Raw genomic sequence first — 23,030 nt, forward strand, 5'->3', positions numbered from 1 at the left:
ATGAAGGATCTATTTTGATGGTTTCTTCAAAACTATATATAGGAGTTGAATTTCTTGCTTTAATTTGTGATCCTGCAACGTGAGTATTTTTTTATCTTACAAAGTTGTTTTGCATTAAACAAATCTTATCATTAATATTTACGTTGTCTAAATGTAAGGATATTTAACTCAACCCAAGAGGGATCATACTGGAAAGGCTTCATAGCATTTTAGATGAGTATTGCATTAACCTCTGTCCAACACACCCAAATGGTTACCAGCATGTGCAACTCTTAGATAAGTTCTTAATCATGTATCCTAAACTTGTAAGAATATTAAAATGCAGAATAATATAAAAGTGCAAATGTAATGATACTAAATAAAAAGACTTGCATTTATATAACGCCTTTCATGACCTCAGGATGTCCCAAAGCAGTTCACAACTTTTGAAGTGTAGTCACAGGGAAACTAGTAAAGATTCTGTGATTTATTTTTTGTTTTGGTCATCTGGGTATTTGACCAATGTAACTCATCACTATGTTTAAATCAAATTACTATTAAGAAATCCACATGAGTAGCATTTCCATCTGCCAGGTACGGTGTGCACACTGTGTCCCTACAGGGACGCACTCCATTTGCCTAAGCCCAGAGAATTTAGGCATAAGCTAGCAAAAGACGTGGTTAAGGTATCCTCAACTGTTGGAATTTAACCAGCTAAACTTACACAATTTTCCAGTATAAAGCATTGGTAAGCTTTTCATTGTTTGAATGTTAGGGCCAGTCCACCCATGGGCATTGTCTGGGAGGGTCATCTGGAAACTAGTGGGAAGAATTCTTCCCCATGCCCCCAGTGATGGTGGTGAAGAATTCCTCCCCTTAATCCACCCTTCCAGCATCCATTAATGAGCCAGGGCAGCAGATCAATCATCAATAGCACTCTGGCTCAAGTATAGAATTACGGACCACAATATTTACGGCGAAACGGGCAGGGTGCAGGTGAGGCCGAAAACGGCTGAAGAACCTAGCAAGACTGGGGATGGGGAGGTCCTGCCGAACTTAACGGCAGGAACTCATTAACATTTTGTAGGCGTGTCTCCCGCCCGGCAACAGGCCAAATGGACAGCCTGGCCGGCGGGTGGGTGGGAGCACCAGCAGCAGGAGGCCGCAGCTGGGGACCCTTGGGGACGGTCCCCAGCAATCGGGAGGGGAGAGAGGGCCACAATCGGGAGGGGAGAGAGGGCCACAATCGGGAGGGGAGAGAGGGCCACAATCGGGAGAGGGAAGAGGGCCACAATCGGGAGGGGGGAGAGGGCCACAATCGGGAGGGGGAGAGGGCCACAATCGGGAGGGGGAAGAGGGCCACCATCGGGAGGGGGGAGAGGGCCACAATCGGGTGGGGGGAGAGGGCCACAATCGGGTGGGGAGAGAGGGCCACAATCGGGAGAGGGGAGAGGGCCACAATCGGGAGGGGGGAGAGGGCCACAATCGGGAGGGGGGAGAGGGCCACAATCGGGTGGGGGGAGAGGGCCACAATCGGGAGGGGAGAGAGGGCCACAATCGGGAGGGGAGAGAGGGCCACAATCGGGAGGGGAGAGAGGGCCACAATCGGGAGAGGGAAGAGGGCCACAATCGGGAGGGGGGAGAGGGCCACAATCGGGAGGGGGAGAGGGCCACAATCGGGAGGGGGAAGAGGGCCACCATCGGGAGGGGGGAGAGGGCCACAATCGGGTGGGGGGAGAGGGCCACAATCGGGTGGGGAGAGAGGGCCACAATCGGGAGAGGGGAGAGGGCCACAATCGGGAGGGGGGAGAGGGCCACAATCGGGAGGGGGAAGAGGGCCACCATCGGGAGGTCAGCGATCAGGGCTCGGGGGAGGCTGGGGATCGGGACTAAGGAAGGCTGAAGGCTTCCTTGAAGGGGCGGGGGAGCAGTACTTCTCCTTCTGGCCCAAAAGGAGTGCTGAAAGAGGCACTTACCTTGCGGAGCTGGCATCTCATGCCTCCCTTTCACTGCCGAGTTCCCGATCCCTGGGAAACCCATGCAGCCATCTTCAGCCAGAAGTGCCGAGTGGATGATCCATCTCGGCCTCCTCCCGATATCCCCACCATCACGGAAGCCAGTCTTCGGCCAATTCGATTCACTCCACGTGATATCAAGAAACGGCTGAGTGCACTGGATACAGCAAAGGCTATGGGCCCCGACAACATCCCAGCTGTAGTGCTGAAGACTTGTGCTCCAGAACTAGCTGCGCCTCTAGCCAAGCTGTTCCAGTATAGCTACAACACTGGCATCTACCCGACAATGTGGAAAATTGCCCAGGTATGTCCTGTCCACAAAAAGCAGGACAAATCCAATCCGGCCAATTACCGCCCCATCAGTCTACTCTCAATCATCAGCAAAGTGATGGAAGGTGTCGTCGACAGTGCTATCAAGCGGCACTTACTCACCAATAACCTGCTCACCGATGCTCAGTTTGGGTTCCGCCAGGACCACTCGGCTCCAGACCTCATTACAGCCTTGGTCCAAACATGGACAAAAGAGCTGAATTCCAGAGGTGAGGTGAGAGTGACTGCCCTTGACATCAAGGCAGCATTTGACCGAGTGTGGCACCAAGGAGCCCTAGTAAAATTGAAGTCAATGGGAATCAGGGGGAAAACTCTCCAGTGGCTGGAGTCATACCTAGCACAAAGGAAGATGGTAGTGGTTGTTGGAGGCCAATCATCTCAGCCCCAGGGCATTGCTGCAGGAGTTCCTCAGGGCAGTGTCCTAGGCCCAACCATCTTCAGCTGCTTCATCAATGACCTTCCCTCCATCATAAAGTCAGAAATGGGGATGTTCGCTGATGACTGCACAGTGTTCAGTTCCATTCGCAACCCCTCAGATAATGAAGCAGTCCGAGCCCGCATGCAGCATGACCTGGACAACATCCAGGCTTGGGCTCATAAGTGGCAAGTAACATTCGCGCCAGATAAGTGCCAGGCAATGACCATCTCCAACAAGAGAAAGTCTAACCACCTCCCCTTGACATTCAACGGCATTACCATCGCCGAATCCCCCACCATCAACATCCTGGGGGTCACCATTGACCAGAAACTGAACTGGACCAGCCATATAAATACTGTGGCTACGAGAGCAGGTCAGAGGCTGGGTGTTCTGCGGCGAGTGACTCACCTCCTGACTCCCCAAAGCCTTTCCACCATCTACAAGGCACAAGTCAGGAGTGTGATGGAATACTCTCCACTTGCCTGGATGAGTGCAGCTCCAACAACACTCAAGAAGCTCGACACCATCCAAGATAAAGCAGCCCGCTTGATTGGCACCCCATCCATCACCCTAAACATTCACTCCCTTCACCACCGGCGCACTGTGGCTGCAGTGTGCACCATCCACAGGATGCACTGCAGCAACTCGCCAAGGCTTCTTCGACAGCACCTCCCAAACCCGCGACCTCTACCACCTAGAAGGACAAGAGCAGCAGGCACATGGGAACAACACCACCTGCACGTTCCCCTCCAAGTCACACACCATCCCGACTTGGAAATATATCGCCGTTCCTTCATCGTCGCTGGGTCAAAATCCTGGAACTCCCTTCCTAACAGCACTGTGGGAGAACCGTCACCACACGGACTGCAGCGGTTCAAGAAGGCGGCTCACCACCACCTTCTCGAGGGCAATTAGGGATGGGCAATAAATGCTGGCCTCGCCAGCGACGCCCACATCCCGTGAACGAATAAAAAAAAAGCAACAGTAAATTTCAAATCGGGCTCCCAATGACATTGTGGTAGCCCATTTTAAATATGTTAATTTAATGTCCCGCCTCTCCACGGCGGGCCACTCGGATGCCACAAAATTCACCATCGTAAAAAAGAGGCAGGCATGTGTGTGGTGGGTTCGAGTTGCATTATGCGTATTTCACTTTTTAACCCCACAGACCCTCTCCCGCCCGTCGTGGGTGTTGGGAGGGTGGGGTTAATACCGAGGCCACTAAGTCTGCTCAGCAGACCAATGCGGTTCCAATCAACTTGACCCTACTTATCTCCCACCCACTCAAGAAGGATAGTCACTTGTCATAATCAGTGCTTTGGGTAACTCCTTTATAACAGCCTTTTCTCTTTACCATTGCTTTATCATAAACACTAGCTTGAGAAGCAAGTCACAATTTCACTGTATTTTACATAAAACTCTTGGTTTTCCTTTTTAAAATACTTTTTATTCTTATGCATTTTATTTTTTATGTTGCTTTTTGCATTTTCCTCATTCTCTCATTTTATAGAACTCTATAGTAAATGTTTACCTCAAGAAAGCATTCTTATTTGTGTAGCTGCTGGAAGAGCTTCCTGAAGAAAAATACTGCCTGCATTCACCTTGTTAATGCACTCACAAGCATAAAGAGGTTGAGAAAAATTACATAGATTATGTATCTTTTAAATTAATTGGATATGTGAGTTATCCAAAGTCTGAAACATTTGTAATGTGTTTTAAATTCATGTTTCATCTTTGGAAACGGGGAGGGGCTTGGGCTCGGTTAAGTGGACAATTTACATGAAATTTCCGACTAGCCAATCAAAGGATAGTACAGATAGTAACTATGGCAATCCCATGGCTCAAGCCATTCCATCCTCCTGGATGAAGGGGTTGAATGGAGACAATGGGGAGGGGGGGATACAGCTTTTCTATATTTTGGAATAATTTATAGATGGAACTGCTTAATTAAAATCTACAAGCCCCAATTTCAGACTAACTTACCTTCAGGATTTCATTATATTGAGGATTCAGTGTAGCTTTCCTTACAGATGACTTGCGTTTGCTTGGTCGTGAGCGGTCAGGAAGAAGGTAGGTTTTCACGTACCTGTTTAAAGTGGAAAACAAACTTCATAAATACAGGTTTCTGGGATTCGTGTACATATCCCATTTATCAGTCTCTAAGCTCAATCTCTAGCACCTCAATAAGTTTTTTAATACTTTGAATTTCAATTATATTTTTCAGACATGGAGTTCTTTTTTGAAAACAAACAAGCTGGGCACAGACTGTTGAGAAGAAAGTGATATCAAAAAGCACTATTACTTGGCATCTGAACAATATCTGTTTTGAGATTTTAGTTATAAAGCTTATAAACCAATCAAGCATTATATAACATAATGACAGTCTTCAGATTGAATTCTCCTCAGGCATATAAAATCAATTGAGATTGTTTTATATATGATGGAGTACTTGTTACTTTTCTATAAATTCTGGTTGAACTATCACTGTTTATTGAGATTAGCCACTGACCATTTGCAGGCTCCATTTTCAAGTAAACTAAAAGCTTTTAGTAGCATCACCTTTCAATTTACAACATTTCTGTATCAGTATATTTTCTGTCTCATTACATTTGAATGTTTTCCCTAACATCTTATCACTACTCATTGTAGGGCCATTTAGTGCCCATTGTTTACTGTTCTACTGAAACAGTTTTCAGCTTGCAGTTTTATGTGCAGCAAGAACTTGTTTCAAATCAAATAATTTGGTTTATATCCAGCCATAGTTGATTAAACATATCAGTACCTTTGATAAGCTTTATGCATTTTTTAAAAAATTCAGATGTTTCCTTCATTTCAAATGCAGTATAAGTATTTCAACCTGGATGGGGGTTTTGCTAAACAAAATATGGTTAAAGAGGCTTTTGCATGTCATGAGTTAGAGACAAAAAAATATATAGTTTAAATAATTGCTAATTGAATACTAATTAGGACTGTTTGATAAAAGACTTCAAGAAACATCAGTAATTAAATCTATTCAGGGATTATTACAGATTAGTCAATTATTAACAAAATAACTTGTCATTCTTCCTGTCCAAATGGCTCAACTGGGGTTCTTAATAAGGTTCAAAAAGAAAGTGCCTGAGGAAAGATCATCATTATCTGCTGTGAATACATCACATTTGTGTGCCTAAAGAAAACCTGTGTAAATTGAAAGAAGGCTCAGTTCTTATTTTAATATCTGGCAAATGCATACCTATTGACTCTTTTAAAGCACCTGAGACAAGAATGAATGTTAATTGCAAAAATTTGTTAAATGGGACCGATTTCACCGCTGTGTCAGGAGCATTTAGCAAAGCACACCAAACATTCAATCAGCCAACACAGATATCCACTTTGCCTAGGCAGATATCACACATGAATTTAAAAATCCTTCTGAATATCAAAAAAATGCGTCAATTTAATCCAATTTCCCCCCCAATAAATTGGCACAGAATATTTTGAACCAAATTATAAAGTGGCTGTAATTTTGTTTAAAGAGTATGTAGTTTGTACTGTGAACTCCAAGATCCCTTTAGGCCTGCAGCATACATATTACTTATAAACTTATAATTCACTAGTCATTTTGAATTTTTCTTACATCCCGCAAAGCTGGTCAAGCAAGCAATAAACTGAAAACTACAACCAGACAATTCTTAACCTGCTGAATGAAAATAAATGCCTCACAGCTCAACAGATGGAACTAAAAAAAATTAACCTTTGCTGTTATTGTCTGCCTTCCAAAATATGTCCAGTTATGTTAATACGTCCACCGTAAACATTCACTCCCTCCACCACCTGCGCACCATGGCTGCAGTGAGTTCCATCTACAAGATGCACTGCAGCAACTTGCCAAGGCTTCTTTGACAGCACCTCCCAAACCTTCTACCAACTAGAAGGACAAGGACAGCAGGCTCATGGGAACAACACCACCTGCACGTTCCCCTCTAAGTCACACACCATCCCGACTTGGAATTATATTGCCATTCCTTCATTGTCGCTGGGTCAAAACCCTGGAACTCCCTACCTAAACAGCACTGTGGGAGAACCTTCACCACACGGACTGCAGCGGTTCAAGAAGGCGGCTCACCACCACCTTCTCAAGGGCAATTAGGGATAGGCAATAAATGCCGGCCTTGCCAGCGACGCCCACATCCCATGAATGAATTTTAATAAAGTTCAAATAAAAGATACCAACTACATAAACATTAATTGTTTCAAAGTCGAATAGAATTTGAGATTTATTCTCCATCAATGTAAGCTAAATATCAAAACTGTCTTTTCAGAAGACCTTACTTTATTTATAATGATGGAAAATCTTTTCTGGCTGAGAACAATTTTTAATTAATACATAAAAATACTTGCAATAGTCCAGTTCCTAAAAATAATTAAAGATTGACATCAAACGGTTGTTTTTCAGACTGAAGGGAAGTATACAGTGGTGTTCCCCAGGGATCAATATTAGGACCAGTGCTCTTTTTAATATATATTAATGACCTGGACTTAGGTATAGATGGTATAATTTCAAAGTTTGCAGATGACACGAAACTCGGAAATGTAGTAAACAATGTGAAGGATGGTAACAAACTTCAGGAGGACATAGACAGACTGGTGAAATGGGCAGACACGGGGCAGATTAAATTTAAAGTAGAGAAGTATGAAGTGATGCATTTTGGTAGGAAGAATGAGGAGAGGCAATATAAACTAAATGGTACAATTTTAAAGGGGGTGCAGGACCAGAGAGACCTAGGGGTGTACATACACAATTCTTTGAAGGCAGCAGGACAAGTTGAGAAGGCTGTTAAAAAAGCATATGAGATCCTGGAATTTATTAATAGAGGCATTGAGTACAAAAGCAAAGAAGTTATGCTAAACCTTTATAAAAAACCTAGTCAGGCCGCAGCTGGAGTATTGTGTTCAATTCTGGGCACTACACTTTAGGAAGGATGTCAAGGCCTTAGAGAGGGTACAGGAGAGATTTACTAGAATGGTACCAGGGGTGAGGGACTTCAGTTATGTGGAGAGACTGGGGAAGCTGGGGTTGTTTTCCTTAGAACAGAGAAGGTTAAGGAGAGATTCGTTAGAGGTGTTCAAAATCATGAACAGTTTTGACAGAGTAAATAAAGAGAAACTATTTCCAGTGGAAGAAGGGTTGGTAACCAGAGGACACAGATTTAAGGTGATCAGCAAAAGAGCCAGAGGCAACATGAGGAAACATTTTTTGATGCAGTGTGTTGTAATGATCTGGAAAACACTGCCTGAAGCAGATTCAATAGTAACTTTCAAAAGGGAGTTGGATAAATACTTGAAGAGAAAAAAATTACAGGGCTATGGGGCAAGAGCAGGGGAATGGGACTAATTAGATAGCCCTTTCAAAGAGCCGGCACAGGCACGATGGGCCGAATGGCTTCCTCCTGTGCTGTATCTACTATGATACTTTGATAATGAAAAGCAAAGAGTTTTCTTACGGATCAGAGGTATACTTTCTCATATTAGCTGCAGCCAACCCTTGGCACTGTGCCACTTGGATCTGGAATTCTTTTCTTGTTTCTTCATATTGCAATTTGAATTGTATAGCTCCCTGAATTGGAACATCTCCAAAATCACCAGCATCACTGTATAGGCTCAGTAAACTGCCACTCAGCTAGAACAATAAAAAAAATATAGATTTCAAAATGTTATTCCAAACATGAATCCCAAAATTACAAAACACTAATTAATACAATCATTCTAAGGTACAAAAAGGATATTACAAAGGACCTCGTAATTCTGAAATAGCATGATTATTTATTTGTAAAACCGTGCACCAAAAGAACCAGAATGGTCAACAACTCAAATTATTCCTTTATAAATGTTTGCCCTGTGACCACAAAAAAGACAAAGAAAAGACAAGAGAGCTTTTGTAAATGGAGTCAAATGTATTCTTTTTCCTTTTTTTTGTTCTCAGGATGTAGGCGACACTGGCAAGGCTACATTTATTGCCCATCCATAGCTTCTCTGAAAAGGTGGTAGTTAGCCTTCTCTTTGAACTGTTGCTGTCCTTGTACATGATGGTACTCCCATTTTGATCTTAGAAAGCTGTTCCAGGACTTTGGCCCAGTAATGAGGAATAAACAGCGATATATGTCCAAATAAAATGGTGTGTGACTTGGAGGGTAACTTGGAGATGAAGGTGTTCCCAAGATTTCCCTGCCCTAGTTCTTCTTGGTGGTAGAGGTTACAATTCTAGGAGGTGCTGTTGAATTAAGCTTGGTGAGTCGCTACAGTGATTCCTATAAATAGTACACACTACAGCTACAGTGTGCTGGTGATGGTGGATATTGCAGGAGGACCAATGAAGCTAATTGCTCTGTCCTGGATGATGTCAAGCTTCTTGAGAGTTGTTGCTGTTGCATCTATCCAGGCGAGTGGTCAGTATTCCATCTACCTCTGCCCTGCTCTAGTAGCCATGGTGTTAATATGGCTGGTCCAGTTCAACTTATGGTCAGTGATAAACCCCTGTAAGGCCACAGTAATTGCCCATCGCTAGTGGTCCTGACAAGTGAGTGGCTTACTAGACAATTTCAGAGGACATTAAAAGTCAATGACGTAGTGTGAATTAGAGTCACGTACAGGCCAGACCAGGTTGGAGGTTATAAGTGAACCAATTGGATTTTGACAACAATCAATAGCTTTTATGGTCATTTGTTTCTGGTGCCAGCTAATAAATGACCAAATTTATATAAGCCAGCCTTAACTTAGTGATAGCACTCTTGCCTCTGAGTCAGAAGATTGTGGGTTCAACCCCACTGTAGAGAATTAAGCACATAATCCAGGCAGACATTTCAATCCAGTATTGAAGGCGTGTTGCTCTGTTGTTGTTGCTGTCTTTCGGATAAGATATTAAACCAAGGCCCCATCAGTCAGCTCAGACGAACATTAAAGATCCCATAACACTGTTTAGAGAAGAGGTGGGCGGTGTCCGAGCCAACATTTAATCCTCAATCTACTCTTTTAAAACAGATAATATGGTCATTTATCTCACTGCTCTTTATAGGACTTCACTGTGTGCTGTTTTAATGTAATACAACATTGACTACGCTTCTAAAATAGTTCATTAGCTTTGAAGCACTTTAGGAGATCCTAACGATGTGACAAGCACTATATCAATGCAAAGTTCTTGGAAGGGCAGCGGCAAGTGTGGAGCATAAACACCGGCATGGACCTGTTGGGCCGAATGGCCTGTTTCTGCACTGTACATTCTATGCAATTCTTTCTGATTAGTTTCACAACATTGTGGGATTTGAACTCATTGGGCTCGATTTTACCAGGCCTGCGGGTTTCCGGCGGGTTGGGTTTCGGGAGCGTGGTCAACACGCTTGGTGAAATTAGTGGGTTGCCCGCGCGATCGTAGCAGGCAAACCACTAATTGGAGCCACTTACCTGCTCTTCCGGGCTCCGCGCTGCTGGTCTGCGCGTCGGGCGGGCTGCGCATGCGCAGTACGATCTGTCAGCTGGAGGCTCTCTAGTTAAAGGGGCAGTCCTCCACTGACAGATGCTGCAACCAATAGAACAAATTACAGCATGGAGCAGCCCAGGGGGAAGGCTGCTCCCAGTTTAACAATGCCTCACCCCAGGTATCATCAGATGGGGTGAGGAGGAGGGGGAGGACAGAGCTCGTCCACCCGGCGGGTGGGAGGAAGCGGCCTGCCTCTGCCACCAAGAAGGCCTGGCTCGAGGTGGCAGAGGGGGTCACCTGCACCACCAACATATCGCCCACCTGCATACAGTGCAGGAGGCGCTCCAATGACCACAGTAGGTCAGCCACAGTGAGAACACGTAGTCTTTCCCCTACACTCCGTCTGCCACAACACTGCCCCCACCCCACATCTCCTTCGGCACCGCCAACACTACTCTGTCACATCACCCCTCATACCCACTCAAACCCCATCCTCATCTTACCTGCACCTACTCACCTCGCGAGTACTCACCCCGCCACTAACACGCAACCCAATCCTCATACAATCTCATGGCTCTATCCCATACTCACCCTCTCGTGCATCTCCCTCACGGCCAGCCTCAATCAACCTGCCACCACCTGTGCTGCAGCCACAGGGCATGCATCACATATGTGCAGTAGGCAGCGTAAGGCAAACGTGTCGTGAGCATGAAGGGGATGCACAAGGGTGTTTGAGGGTTTGTCATGGGTGTTACCTATATTGAATTTCAGAACAACTCACATCACACATTATATTGGCACCACCACTGCCATGTCTCCGCGAATCCTGTCTGTTTTGTGCAATAATGCCCGCTCCTGGGTATCACTATGAGGACCCACCACTGATGCCACCCATTGTGTTACTGCAGAGTAGGTGCAGGTGTAATTGCAGGGCTCTTCCGCGCAGACGACTGAGAGACATCGGCGGTGTACCCGACTGCACCCTGGAAGAATGCGGTGGAGAAGTTGTGGAGGGCAGTGGTGACTTTGGCAGCGACAGGTAAGCAGATGGTGCTGGGGCCAGCCAGGAGCAGCTCGGCATGAAAGAGGCTGCAGATGTCCACGCCTACATGTCGAGTGAATCTGCGCCTCCGTGTGCACTGCTGCTCGGAGAGGTCCGGGGAGCTGAGCCTCGGTCTGTGGACCCTGTGGCGAGGGTAGTGCCCTCTGCGACGCGTCTCTCTCTGCGGTAGCCCTCCCTCCTGCTGTACAGGTGGATGTGTCACAGCACTCTGTTGTGGAGCTCCACGTGTCAGAGGTGGACGGCGTGGATGGCGAGGCTGGTGATGCTGTTCGCCCTCCGAGGAGGTCATGACTGCAGCTACGACGGCCCCCATCCGCAATATGTACATCTGAGGGGGTCCGCAAGGTAGGCACATGTCTCCAGACCCCGGGGTGAGTGTGCAGGTTGGTGACTTTGACCGTCAGGAGAGGGGTGGTGGAGGCCACACTTTGTCCCAAGTGACAGAGCGGCCTCCTGCAATGGGTGAGGGTCTCCCCCACCCCCCACCTGTCAAATGGACCTTTGCAGCTGCCACAGGCTGACAGCTGCAACACGTCCAGTTCAACTAGGACTGTTTCCCCCAGTGTGTGAAACAGTCTCATGTTTCTCCAAAATCACACACAGTCCCTTAATCAGGTCAGTTAATGACCTGAACAAGCAAAATAAATACACTCAAGTGGCATCCCGCTGGCTTTAATTGCCTGTGGGATTCCCACCAGCGGGGGCTACGCACGCACACCTGCACGTCATCGGGGAACCCGGAAGTGGGCAGGATCGTGGCGCGATCTGGTCACGTGCCTGGATATCGGGATTTTCGGGGCCCCCCCCGCTGGAAACGCACAGGAAACCCGCCGGTAAAATCGAGCCCATTACCTCTGCTTGCTGGTCCAATGCAATCCTTCCAATCATACTCATTGCATTAATGAATATCTATTTATGTGGCAACACTTTTGTTTTCCTTACAACCACTATATGGCTAGCAAAATCTAAATTATGACAGTAGTAGAATAGAAATGCCTGGTTATTTGGCTTATGGACTAAAATAGCAGTACCTTACAAAATGCACGCATAGTTACGAATCATTCATAGTTCTCCCTTACAGTTTACTTTTTCAGTCCCTATTCATGCTGTGTGTTTCAAAGCTGTCAAAATTGCTGCTTTCAGCCTCTCCACTTTACAGTGAGAGTGAGTGGGGGGTAGGATGGGGTTAAAGCATTGCTTGTTCTGTTGATGTTTGTGCAAAATCTGCCTATTTGCCTTAACTAAAATAACCATTTACCCTGTTTAAATCTAACGTGGCATGAAAGCACCAGGACATATTCACAACCTGACTCACCTTGGAAGAATGCAGATTTGAACCGACGTGTACATCTGTCTGCTTCAGGATGTCTGATCCAAAGCTGGATTCAGATGTTAGATCATCAAAATAATCATACTCTTCATTTTGTGGATCATTCTACCAAGAACAAGAACCATAACGCATCAATAAAGCTGTTGAAATTTTCATGATACAATAAAACCCGCTGTTTATTTTTCACACAAGGTAGATTTTATACACATTAATAATAAATGTACTATACACATTAATAATAAAATAAATATTCAACTCCAAGCCAACAAGGGGCTTTCCATTTACTGTGTAAGTATAGGAGAGGAATAGCACATAAAACTTTTAAGGTAAACATCATCTTTTTGACAAAAACCACGTGAGTTGATGCATTACTTTGTTGTTGACCAGGTTGGCTGCCTAGCCCAGAACTATGATTTATTCTTTATGCAATTCAATATTTACAGAAGCAAATCCATATTTTTCGTATTTATACAATGGTTAACGGACTATCATTGACTTTGCATGATGCATGGCAAGGTGAAATGGTTTGTACTCTTTGAAAAGTGTCATCCCAAAAACTTACCGATGAAGAAGTAGGAACTGTGGCCCCACTGGCGGTTGGTAATGAGGAGGGTTTATTTATTTTGACACTGAAGTTTGAAGAATCATTATTAGGCACTGAAATTAGGAACAGAATATTTAATTGTTAATCATATACAGTACCTGAGTTAATGAGTTTTGTGATTATTATCATGGAGGATGTTAGTGCTAATAATGGAACACTTTCATTTCAGTATCCAGTTTAGCCCTCAAGTACTTATAAGTCAAACATGGCAGTTAGAAGCAGATTAAAATTCCTTTTATTTTGTCCTATTAAATCCAACCTCAGAAGATCATCCCCTACTGCATCAGTTCACAAACCTTTCTGCGAATATGCTATACAGATAACCCTTGAATATCTGAGGTTTCAGTCAAACCCATCAGCATCAGCATGTATTCCAAAAGAAAAGGATATCAGTGTATTAGCGTAACAATCCTCTCCCTCTCAATTGAAGATACTGATGACCTACATGCTCTGATAAAGCTGAAGGATATGTAATCATGCAATTCTAGTCATGTCCTCTTATGTATCCCCTGGCTTAGACAGAATTCAATTCAATACAACATAATCTCTGTCCTCGGCCTCCTGCAATGTTCCAATGAAGCTCAATGGAAGCTCAAGGAACAACACCTCATCTTTCAATTAGGTACCTTACAACCTTCTGGACTCAACATTGATGTCAATAACTTCAGATCATAACCACTGCTCCCATTTTTCGGACAGCAGGTGCTGGTAATGGTTCTGCTGTTGCCAATTACAGCTCCTCTAGACTCATCTTTTGTTTCTTTACTTGTCCCATTACCACCTCCTTGCCTTGCACCATCATCCTTTTTGTCATTTAATCACTCCTTCCCTTTTATTCTTTCCTCCCCTCCTCTTCCTCCCCCCTCCCTTTCCCTAGCTCTGTACTTGCTTAAAAACTGTTAAATCTTCATCTTCTTCCAGTTCTGATACAAGATCATCGACCTGAAATGTTAACTCTGTTTCTTTCTCCACAGCTGCTGCCTGACTTGTTGAGTATTTCCAGCATTTTCTGTTTGTATTATCATGATACTATAATTCTTATAATGCAAAAGACTCCTCTGGCAAATATAGCACTTCTCTGAGGCCTTGGCAGGAGAGAATAGTTGTGGGGCACCATAGCACTGTTTTCTAAACTACATAGAATGTTCTGTTACTGCACAATGTCACTGATCCATCCATGGGAAGAAGACATTTATTAACCTGCTACCACTTTGCTCCTCACTGCCAAGAAAGCATTCAACTGAGTGGAATGGAGCTACATGTTTCAAAACTCAAGTGATTTTTAGCCCTGTCTTTATCAAACTGATCACTTCTGTAATATGCAACACTTGTAATGGTTATTATTAATGATGCCATTTTCAGGCCCTTTCATAACACTCCAGGGATAAGTCTATTCTTCACTTTATTGTTTTTGTATTTAAGTTACTTACAAAGGCAAAACAAGCAAAGGGATAGAGAAGCACCACTTTGGTAATCCACATAAGTTAATGCTGTTTGTGGATGATTTACTGTTTAGATATCTACTCCAGGAATCCTTAACCAGGTTGACTCCTTTGCTCTTTTGTTAGATACAAAATAAACAGGAGAAAGGCTGGCATGACCATTGTCCCTGAAATATTTTATTGCAACCCCAAGGCAAATGTATGAACATTAATAATGGTCATAATCAAAATCAACTATCAGAACTTGTCAATTCAACACATAATTCCATAGCAGAACCATTAACTTCAATGGAAAGAGAAATCGGGCGGGGTGTATAATGGGCGGCCGATCCACTACCGCCTGTTTTGCGCCCCTGCCGCAGTTGAATTTCACCCCCAATGTAAATTATCTACTGATTTTGCCAATTTGTTATTTAAAATCAAGTCGGGGTAACAGGCAACATAAGCACAGTTGATAGTTTCAAAGCTGTACTCATTTGAAGCTCCATAGAATTTCCTAGGGCCTCACCTTTTTTATTTGGTGTTGAGATGTGGATGATGCGGGCAAGACTACATTAACTGTCCTTCCCTAATTGTCCTGAAAAGGTGGTAGTGGGCCTTCTTCTTGAACTGCTGCTGTCCCTGTGGTAATGGCATTCCCATTATGGCATTAAGTGGGGAATTCCAGAATCTTGACCTAACGAAATGTCCAAGTCGGCATGGTAAGTGACTTGGGAGGGGAACTTGGAGGTGAGGGTATTTCTTTTGCTGCTCTAGTCCTTCTCGTTGGTAGAGGCTGCAGGGCTGGAAGGTGCTGTTAAAGTAAGCTTGGTGAGTTGCTGCTGCCTGTTCCTGTAGATAATACATACTGCAGCCACAGTGTGCCAGTGGTGGAAGTGTGGATGTTAAGTCCAGTGGCAGGGGTGTCAATCAATCAAACAGTTCTACCTTGATGATGTCGGGCTTCTTGAGTTTTTTAAAAATTCATTCACGGGATGTGGGCGTCGCTGGCAAGGTCGGCATTTATTGCCCATCCCTAATTGCCCTCGAGAAGGTGGTGGTGAGCCGCCTTCTTGAACCGCTGCAGTCCGTGTGGTGACGGTTCTCCCACAGTGCTGTTAGGAAGGGAGTTCCAGGATTTTGACCCAGCGACAATGAAGGAACGGCGATATATTTCCAAGTCGGGATGGTGTGTGACTTGGAGGGGAACGTGCAGTGTCGTCGTAACTGCATCCAACAGGCGAGTGGTAAGTATCCCATCACACTCCTGACTTAAGCCTTGTAGGTGATAGAGGGGCTTTGAGGGATCAGAAAGTGAGCAAGTTGTCACAAGGTATACAGCTTCTGCCCTACTCTTGCAGCCGTTCGTGTGCTGATATTACTGGTCCAGTTAAGCTTTTGCAATAGTATTTCCCAAATATTTTTTGAAATTCATAGTTGTGAGCATGTCAAAATACATGAATACATGCACAAAAATAAACATATATAACGTGTGGAAAACTAGCCAACATGGAACAGCAGCATAGCAAAACAAGAGTGATGATCGGAATCACACCGCAAGAAAAACTGGATTGATGACATAATCCAATACTGTGAATCAGAACATTAATAAGCTGTTGCCAGGGGTTATTTAACTCTGGCTGTGAATTCTGTACATTACTTTCTCAAAAATATTTAGGCTTCACATCTCTTTTAACCTGAAGGAAAATGAGGAAACATTGGCATTTCATTTCACTCCCGTCTCCCGATTTTTCCAAATGCCTTGTACACTTTCTACAGCATCAGTGCCCCTTTAAAAGTATGATGATCAAAACTGAATGCTAAATTATATAGAGTTGATACAATATCATTGAACTTTCATTCTGAGGTTTTGGCTATTCTCCCCAACTTTCTGACTGCTTTATTAATCATCATTTCTTGTTGCAAAGACATTTTTTGAGACTGTTACCTCAAATCCTTTCTTCCATCTTTATGGCACAGCCATTCATCTTGTAATCACAGTAAATGCTATTTTCACAATAAATGCATTTTTGCAATTACAAACTTTGAGCCATTCCAGATCCATCTGCATGACTCCTGCATATGTAGCACATTTTGTCATCCCATACAATTTTACATCATCAGCAGTACCAGTCGTGCTTTTAGTCTCTTCATCTAGGTTACATAGAATTACATAGAATGTACCGGCTATTTGGCCCAACAGGTCTATGCCAGTGTTTATGCTCCACATGAGCCTCCTCCCTCCCTACTTCATCTAACCCGATCAGCATATCCTTCTACTCCTTTCTCCCTCATGTGTTTATCTAGCTTCCCCTTCAATGGATCTATGCTAATCGCCTCAACTGCTCCTTGTGGTAGTGAGTTCCACATTCTAACCACTCTCTGGGTAAAGAAGTTTCTCCTGAATTTCCTATTGGATTTATTAGTGACTATCTTATATTCATGGACCCTAGTTCTGGTCTCCCCCACAAGTGGAAACATCTTCTCTCCATCTACCCTATAAAACCCTTTCATAATTTTAAAGACCTCTATCAGGGCACCCCTCGGTCTTCTCTCTTCTAGACAAAAGAGCCCCAGCCTGCTCAATCTTTCCTTATAGCTATAACCACTCAATTCTGGTATCATCCCAGTAAATCTTTTTTGCACCTTCTCCAGTGCCTCTATATCCTTTTTATAATATGGAAACCAGAACTGTTCACAATACTCCAAGTGTGGTCTAACCAAGGTTCTATACAAGTTTAACATAACTTCTCTGCTTTTCAATTCTATCCCTCCGGAAATGAACCCCAGTGCCTGGTTTGCCTTTTTTATGGCCTTATTAACCTTTGTCGATACTTTTAGTGACTTGTGTATCTGTACCCCGAGACCCCTCTGCTCCTGTACCCCATTTAGACTGTTACTTTCCAAGCAGTATGTGGCATCATTATTCTTCCTACAAAAATGTAACACCCCACACTTATCTATATTGAAATTCGTTTGCCAATTACACACCCATTCTGCACGTTTATAACTGTCTTCCTGTATTTTGTCACAGTCGTCCTCGGTATTAACTATACACCCAATTTGGTGTTGTCCGCAAATTTTGAAATCGTACTTACGATTCCCGAGTCCAAATCATTTATGTAAATGGTGAACGAGAGTGGTCCCAGCATCGATTCTTGTGAAACACCACTTCCCAAGTTTTGCCAGTCTGAGTAACTACCTTTAACCCCCTACAGGAGTGAGATTAGAAAACATTTCTACACACAAAGGGTGGTAGAAGTTTGGAAATCTCTTCCGCAAATGGCAATTGATACTAGCTCAATTGCTAAATTTAAATCTGAGATAGATAGCTTTTTGGCAACCAAAGGTATTAAGGGATATGTGCCAAAGGCAGGTATAAGGAGCTAGATCACAGATCAGCCATGATCTTATCAAATGGCGGAGCAGGCACGAGGGGCTGAATGGCCTACTCCTGTTCCTATGTTCCCACTCTCTGTTTTCTGTTTTGTAGCCAGCTTTCTATCCATTCTGCTACTTGTCCCTTAACTCCACATACTCCAATCTTAGTCATGAGTCTAGTATGCGGTACCTTATCGAAGGCCTTTTGAAAATCCAAATATATTACATCTACTACATTACCCTTGTCTACCCTTTCTGTTACTTTTTCAAAGAATTCAGTAAGGTTGGTCAATCATGACCTTCCCTTTTGAAATCCACGCTGACTATTCTTTATTATATTTTTGGTTTCTAGATGTTTTTCTATTACATCTTTGAGTAAGGATTCCATTTCTTTTCTACCACTAATTGGTCTATAAACCCCTGGACTTGTTCTATCTCCCTTTTTAAATATAGGAATCACATTAACTGTCTGCCAGTCCTCTGGCACTATTCCCTTTTCTAATGAATTTTTATATATATATAATAGTGTCTCTGCTATCTCTTCCTTAACTTCTTTTAATATGCACTGGTGCAATCCATCCAGACCAGGGGCCCGATTTTACCAGGGGTGCGGGTTCTCGGCGGGTGGGTCAGCGCGCCCGGTGAAATTAGTGGGTTGCCCGCGCGATCGTAGCAGGCAACACACCAATTGGATCCACTTACCTGCTCCTCCGGATTCCCCGCTGCTGATCTGCGCGTCGGGCGGGCTGCGCATGCGCAGTAAGATCTGTTAGCTGGAGGCGCTCTATTTAAAGGGGCAGTCCTCCACTGACAGATGCTGCCACAAAGAGCAAAAATTACAGAATGGAGCAGCCCAGGGGGAAGGCTGCACCCAGTTTAATGATGCCTCACCCCAGGTATCATCAGATGGGGTGAGGAGGAGGGGGAGGACAGAGATCTTCCCCCCGGCAGGCGGGAGGAAGCGGCCTGCCTCTGCCACCAAGAGGGCCTGGCTCGAGGTGGCAGAGGAGGTCACCAGCGCCACCAACATATCGCCCACCTGCACACAGTGCAGGAGGCGCTCCAATGACCTCAGTAAGTCAGCCACAGTGAGTACACGTAGTCTTTCCCCTACACTCCGTCTGCCACGACACTGCCCACACCCCACATCTCCTTCGGCACTGCCAACACTACTCTGTCACATGACCCCTCATACCCACTCAAACCTCATCCTCATCTTACCTGCACCTACTCACCTCGCCAGTACTCATCCTGCCACTACCACGCAACCCAATCCTCATACAATCTCATGGCTCTATCCCATACTCACCCTCTCGTGCATCTCTCTCACGGCCAGCCTCACTCAACTTGCCACCACCTGTGCTGCAGCCACAGGGCATGCATCACATATGTGCAGTAGGCAGCGTAAGGCAAACGTGTTGTGAGCATGAAGGGGATGCACAAGGGTGTTTTGAGGGTTTGTCATGGTTCTTACTTCTATTGAATTAAAGAACAACTCACATCACACATTCTATTGGCACCACTACTGCCATGACTTCGCGAATCCTGTCTGGTTTGTGCAATAATGCCCGCTCCTGGGTATCCCTATGAGGACCCACCACTGATGCCACCCAGTTTGTCACTGCAGAGTGGGTGTAGGTGTATTTGCAGGGCTCTTTCGCGCAGATGACTGAGCGACATCGGCGATGTCCCCGGTTGCACCCTGGAAGGCTGTGGAGCAGAAGTTCGGGAGGGCAGTGGTGACTTTGACAGCGACAGGTAGGAAGATGGTGCACGGGCCAGCCAGGAGCAGCTCGGCATGAAAGAGGCTGCAGATGTCCACGGCTACATGTCGAGTGACTCTGAGCCTCCGTGTGCACTGCTGCTCAGAGAGGTCCAGTAGGCTGAGCCTCGGTCTGTGGACCCTGTGGCGAGGGTAGTGCCCTCTGCGACGCATCTCTCTCTGCAGTAGCCCTCCCTCCTGCTGTACAGGTGGATGTGTCACAGCACTCTGTTGTGGAGCTCCACGTGTCAGAGGTGGACGGCGTGGATGGCGAGGCTGGTGAGGCTGGTGATGCTGTTCGCCCTCCGAGAAGGTCATGACTGCAGCTATGGCGGCCCCCATCCGCAAGATGTACATCTGAGGGGGTCCGCAAGTTAGGTACATGTCTCCGGACCCCGGGGTAAGTGTGCAGGTTGGTGACTTCGACCATCAGGAGGAGGGTGGTGGAGGCCAAACTTTGTCCCAAGTGACAGAGCGGCCTCCTGCAATGGCTGAGGGTCTCCCCCCACCATCTGTCAAATGGACCGTATCCCTATCCTGATTTTTCTTCTGTTATTTATGTGTCTGTAGAATAGCTTACTATTTCTTTTTGTATTCCTTGATAATTTAATTTTGTAGTTTCTCTTTGCCTTCCTAATTGTTTTCTTTAACTTCTTTCCTAACCTTTTCCCTTTTGGCATCCTCTCCTTTGTGGTCTATGTACTTAGTGTATGCTTTTTTCTATAATTTCAATTTGCCCTTATTTCTTTATTCATCCATGGTGTGTCATTATTGGCTAATTTGTTCTTGCTTGTTAGTGGGATATATTTCTCCTGGACTCTATGGACCACTGTTTTAAATGTTTCCCACTGCTGTTCTATTTATTTGTTTATCAGTAAATTTGTCCAGTTTATTTTCCCTAGTTCCATTCTCATCCCCTGAAAATCAGCTTTTTTCCATTGTATTACTTTGGTCTTTGTCTTACTTATGACCTTCTTAATCTTTATCTTAAACCTTATTATGTTGTGATTGCTATTGCCTGGATGTCCCCCTACGCTCACTTCTCTTACCTGTTCTGGTTCATTTCCCAATATTAGATCCAGCAGTGCTTCCTCTCTTGTTGGGCTTTTTTACACATTGGGTAAGAAAGGAGTTCTACACACATTGTAAAAACTCTATTTCCTGCATCCCTTTACCTACCTCTTCTTGCCAGTTTATTTGGGGATAGTTAAAATCTCCCATGATTATTATTCTATGTGCTTTACTCATTTCACATATTTGCTTACAGATTTCTTCCTCCACCTCCTTTCCACTATTAGGTGATCTGTAGCATATCCTTATTAGCATGTCTGATCCCTTCTTATCTTTTATTTCAATCCATATGGATTCTGTTTCTATCCTTTTGTTAGTTATGTCCCTTTTTTATTCTGCCATTATTTTATCTCTAATTACTACAGCTGCTCCACGCCCCCCTCTTCCTTTCCTATCCTTTCTGATTATGTTATAACCTGCAATATTTAGTTGCCAGTCCCGTTCTTTATGTAGCCATGGTTCAGTTATTCCTATTACATCTGGTTCCTCACTACGGATTATTGCCTCCAGTTCCCCTGTTTTATTTTGGACGCTGTATATATTGCTGTACAGGCAGTTTAATTAATCTTTAATAGTTGTTCCTTCTACTTTATTTTTAACAGTCCTTTTATACTTCTGTTTTATAAATGTATTTGTTCCTTGACCATTTGTTATCATTATTCCTTACCGTGGTCTGACCTTTACACTCATCTCCTGTTTCTTTTATCTTTAAACTTTTGTTATTGCTGCCAGATCCCTCCTCCATCTTGCTATTTTAAAGCCTTATGCACCACCCCATTTATCCTTTCTGCTACGACTCTGGTCCCATTCTGATTCAGGTGGAGCCCGTCCCAGCGGTACAGCTCCTTCCTGTCCCAGTATTGGCGCCAGTGACCCATGAAATGGAACCCCTCCTCCCAAGACTACAACCTTTCTGTTCTGATCCTCCCCCCCTCCCTTGGACTACCTCAAGCTCCATAGTGCCATGGGCACCTTCCTGCAGCCTTCATCCTTATCCTCACTGGTAGCAAGTGCCTTGTACCTGTTGGATAGGACCAGTGTCTGTGGGACCTCCTTCTCTACCTCCCCCACCCTTATGTGTCGGATTGCCTCTAGCTCGCACTCCAGCTCAAAGACTCTGAGCCAGAGTGTCTCAAGCCAGAGACATTTACTGTAGTTGTAGAAATCCGGGATGGTCTCACTGTCCACAAACTCCCACATAGTACAGTCTCGACATACAGACTGTACTGCCATTTCTAGTTTTTATTTATTTCATCAGTAGTTTATTTCTAGAATCACTTGAGATCTAGATTATATTTAGTAAATGGATTTAGCTTGATTTCAAAATAATTAGTAATTACTTAGTCTTTTTTTTCATTTTATTTTTTATTTAAGTTTTAAAAGTCGATAATTAGTTTATCGAGCCTTGGTTTAAATCTCTTAGCGTTTCCTTCTCCCTCTGCACCTAATTCCCACACTCACCAAATTCCCAGTTGAAAGTCCTCACTCTGTTAGTAATTCACTTGTCTTTACCAACCTCTGCGCTCAAGCTCTGATTTACATAGATTGGAAATAGTACTAGTCCTGGAGCTGATCGCTCAGAAACTCCAGTAATAACTTCCGCTCAATTTGAAGAATCTCCATTGACTATACAGAAACTGCAGAGGAACGGTATAATAAATATATTCACAAGTCGGAGAAAAAGTTTGGACCACGAGGGTTGATTAATTTTCACTCAGCATTTTATCCATTCTGGATCTCTGAAAATATTTTAAATCAAACTACATAATTTGCTGCTATATTCTTACCCTAATGCCTTGAAGAATTGTCAAGGTGTTTCATTGTTTCGTCGTTGCATTTGTATTATGCATTAAAAGAGACTCTTCTGATATCAGTAGCCAAGTAAGTTACTATTTAGAAAGTATGTAATCTACAACCTGTGCCAGAATGAACAGCTGTCAGTTAAAAAATTCTCAATCTTTCAAAAGGGCTTTAATGCAGAAATGCAATTATCTGACAATACAGTTACACTGGAGGGCTTGTAACTCATTTCAAATTTCATCAAGGTTGCCAAAAGAATCAGCAGAACATAAGAATTAAATAATCCCCAAGGCTTGCGATGATAACCTTAGAATTATTAAACCGGTCTCAGCTGTACTCTTGATTGGTGAAACATGGAATTGAAATATTTGTCAGCATTGTAGAAAGTTTAGGAAATAGGAGT

The 23,030-nt window shown here is 44.2% G+C and overlaps 1 protein-coding gene across 5 annotated transcripts in view; it reads right to left on the reverse strand.

The window, feature by feature from the left end:
• LOC137321865 (synaptotagmin-like protein 2) overlaps window positions 1–23,030 on the reverse strand; it is a 208,894-nt gene that overhangs the window by 10,414 nt on the left and 175,450 nt on the right. For all 5 annotated transcript variants that reach the window (XM_067984670.1, XM_067984666.1, XM_067984668.1 and 2 more), the window contains 4 exons: window positions 13,151–13,245; window positions 12,574–12,693; window positions 8,226–8,401; window positions 4,726–4,828 (listed from right to left, as the gene is read on the reverse strand). In XM_067984670.1, the coding sequence (XP_067840771.1) occupies window positions 4,726–4,828; window positions 8,226–8,401; window positions 12,574–12,693; window positions 13,151–13,245 (494 nt within the window). The remainder of the gene's footprint in view (window positions 1–4,725; window positions 4,829–8,225; window positions 8,402–12,573; window positions 12,694–13,150; window positions 13,246–23,030) is intronic.

Source organism: Heptranchias perlo, chromosome 5 (genome assembly GCF_035084215.1).
Source record: "Heptranchias perlo isolate sHepPer1 chromosome 5, sHepPer1.hap1, whole genome shotgun sequence".
Taxonomy (NCBI): Eukaryota; Metazoa; Chordata; class Chondrichthyes; order Hexanchiformes; family Hexanchidae; genus Heptranchias; species Heptranchias perlo.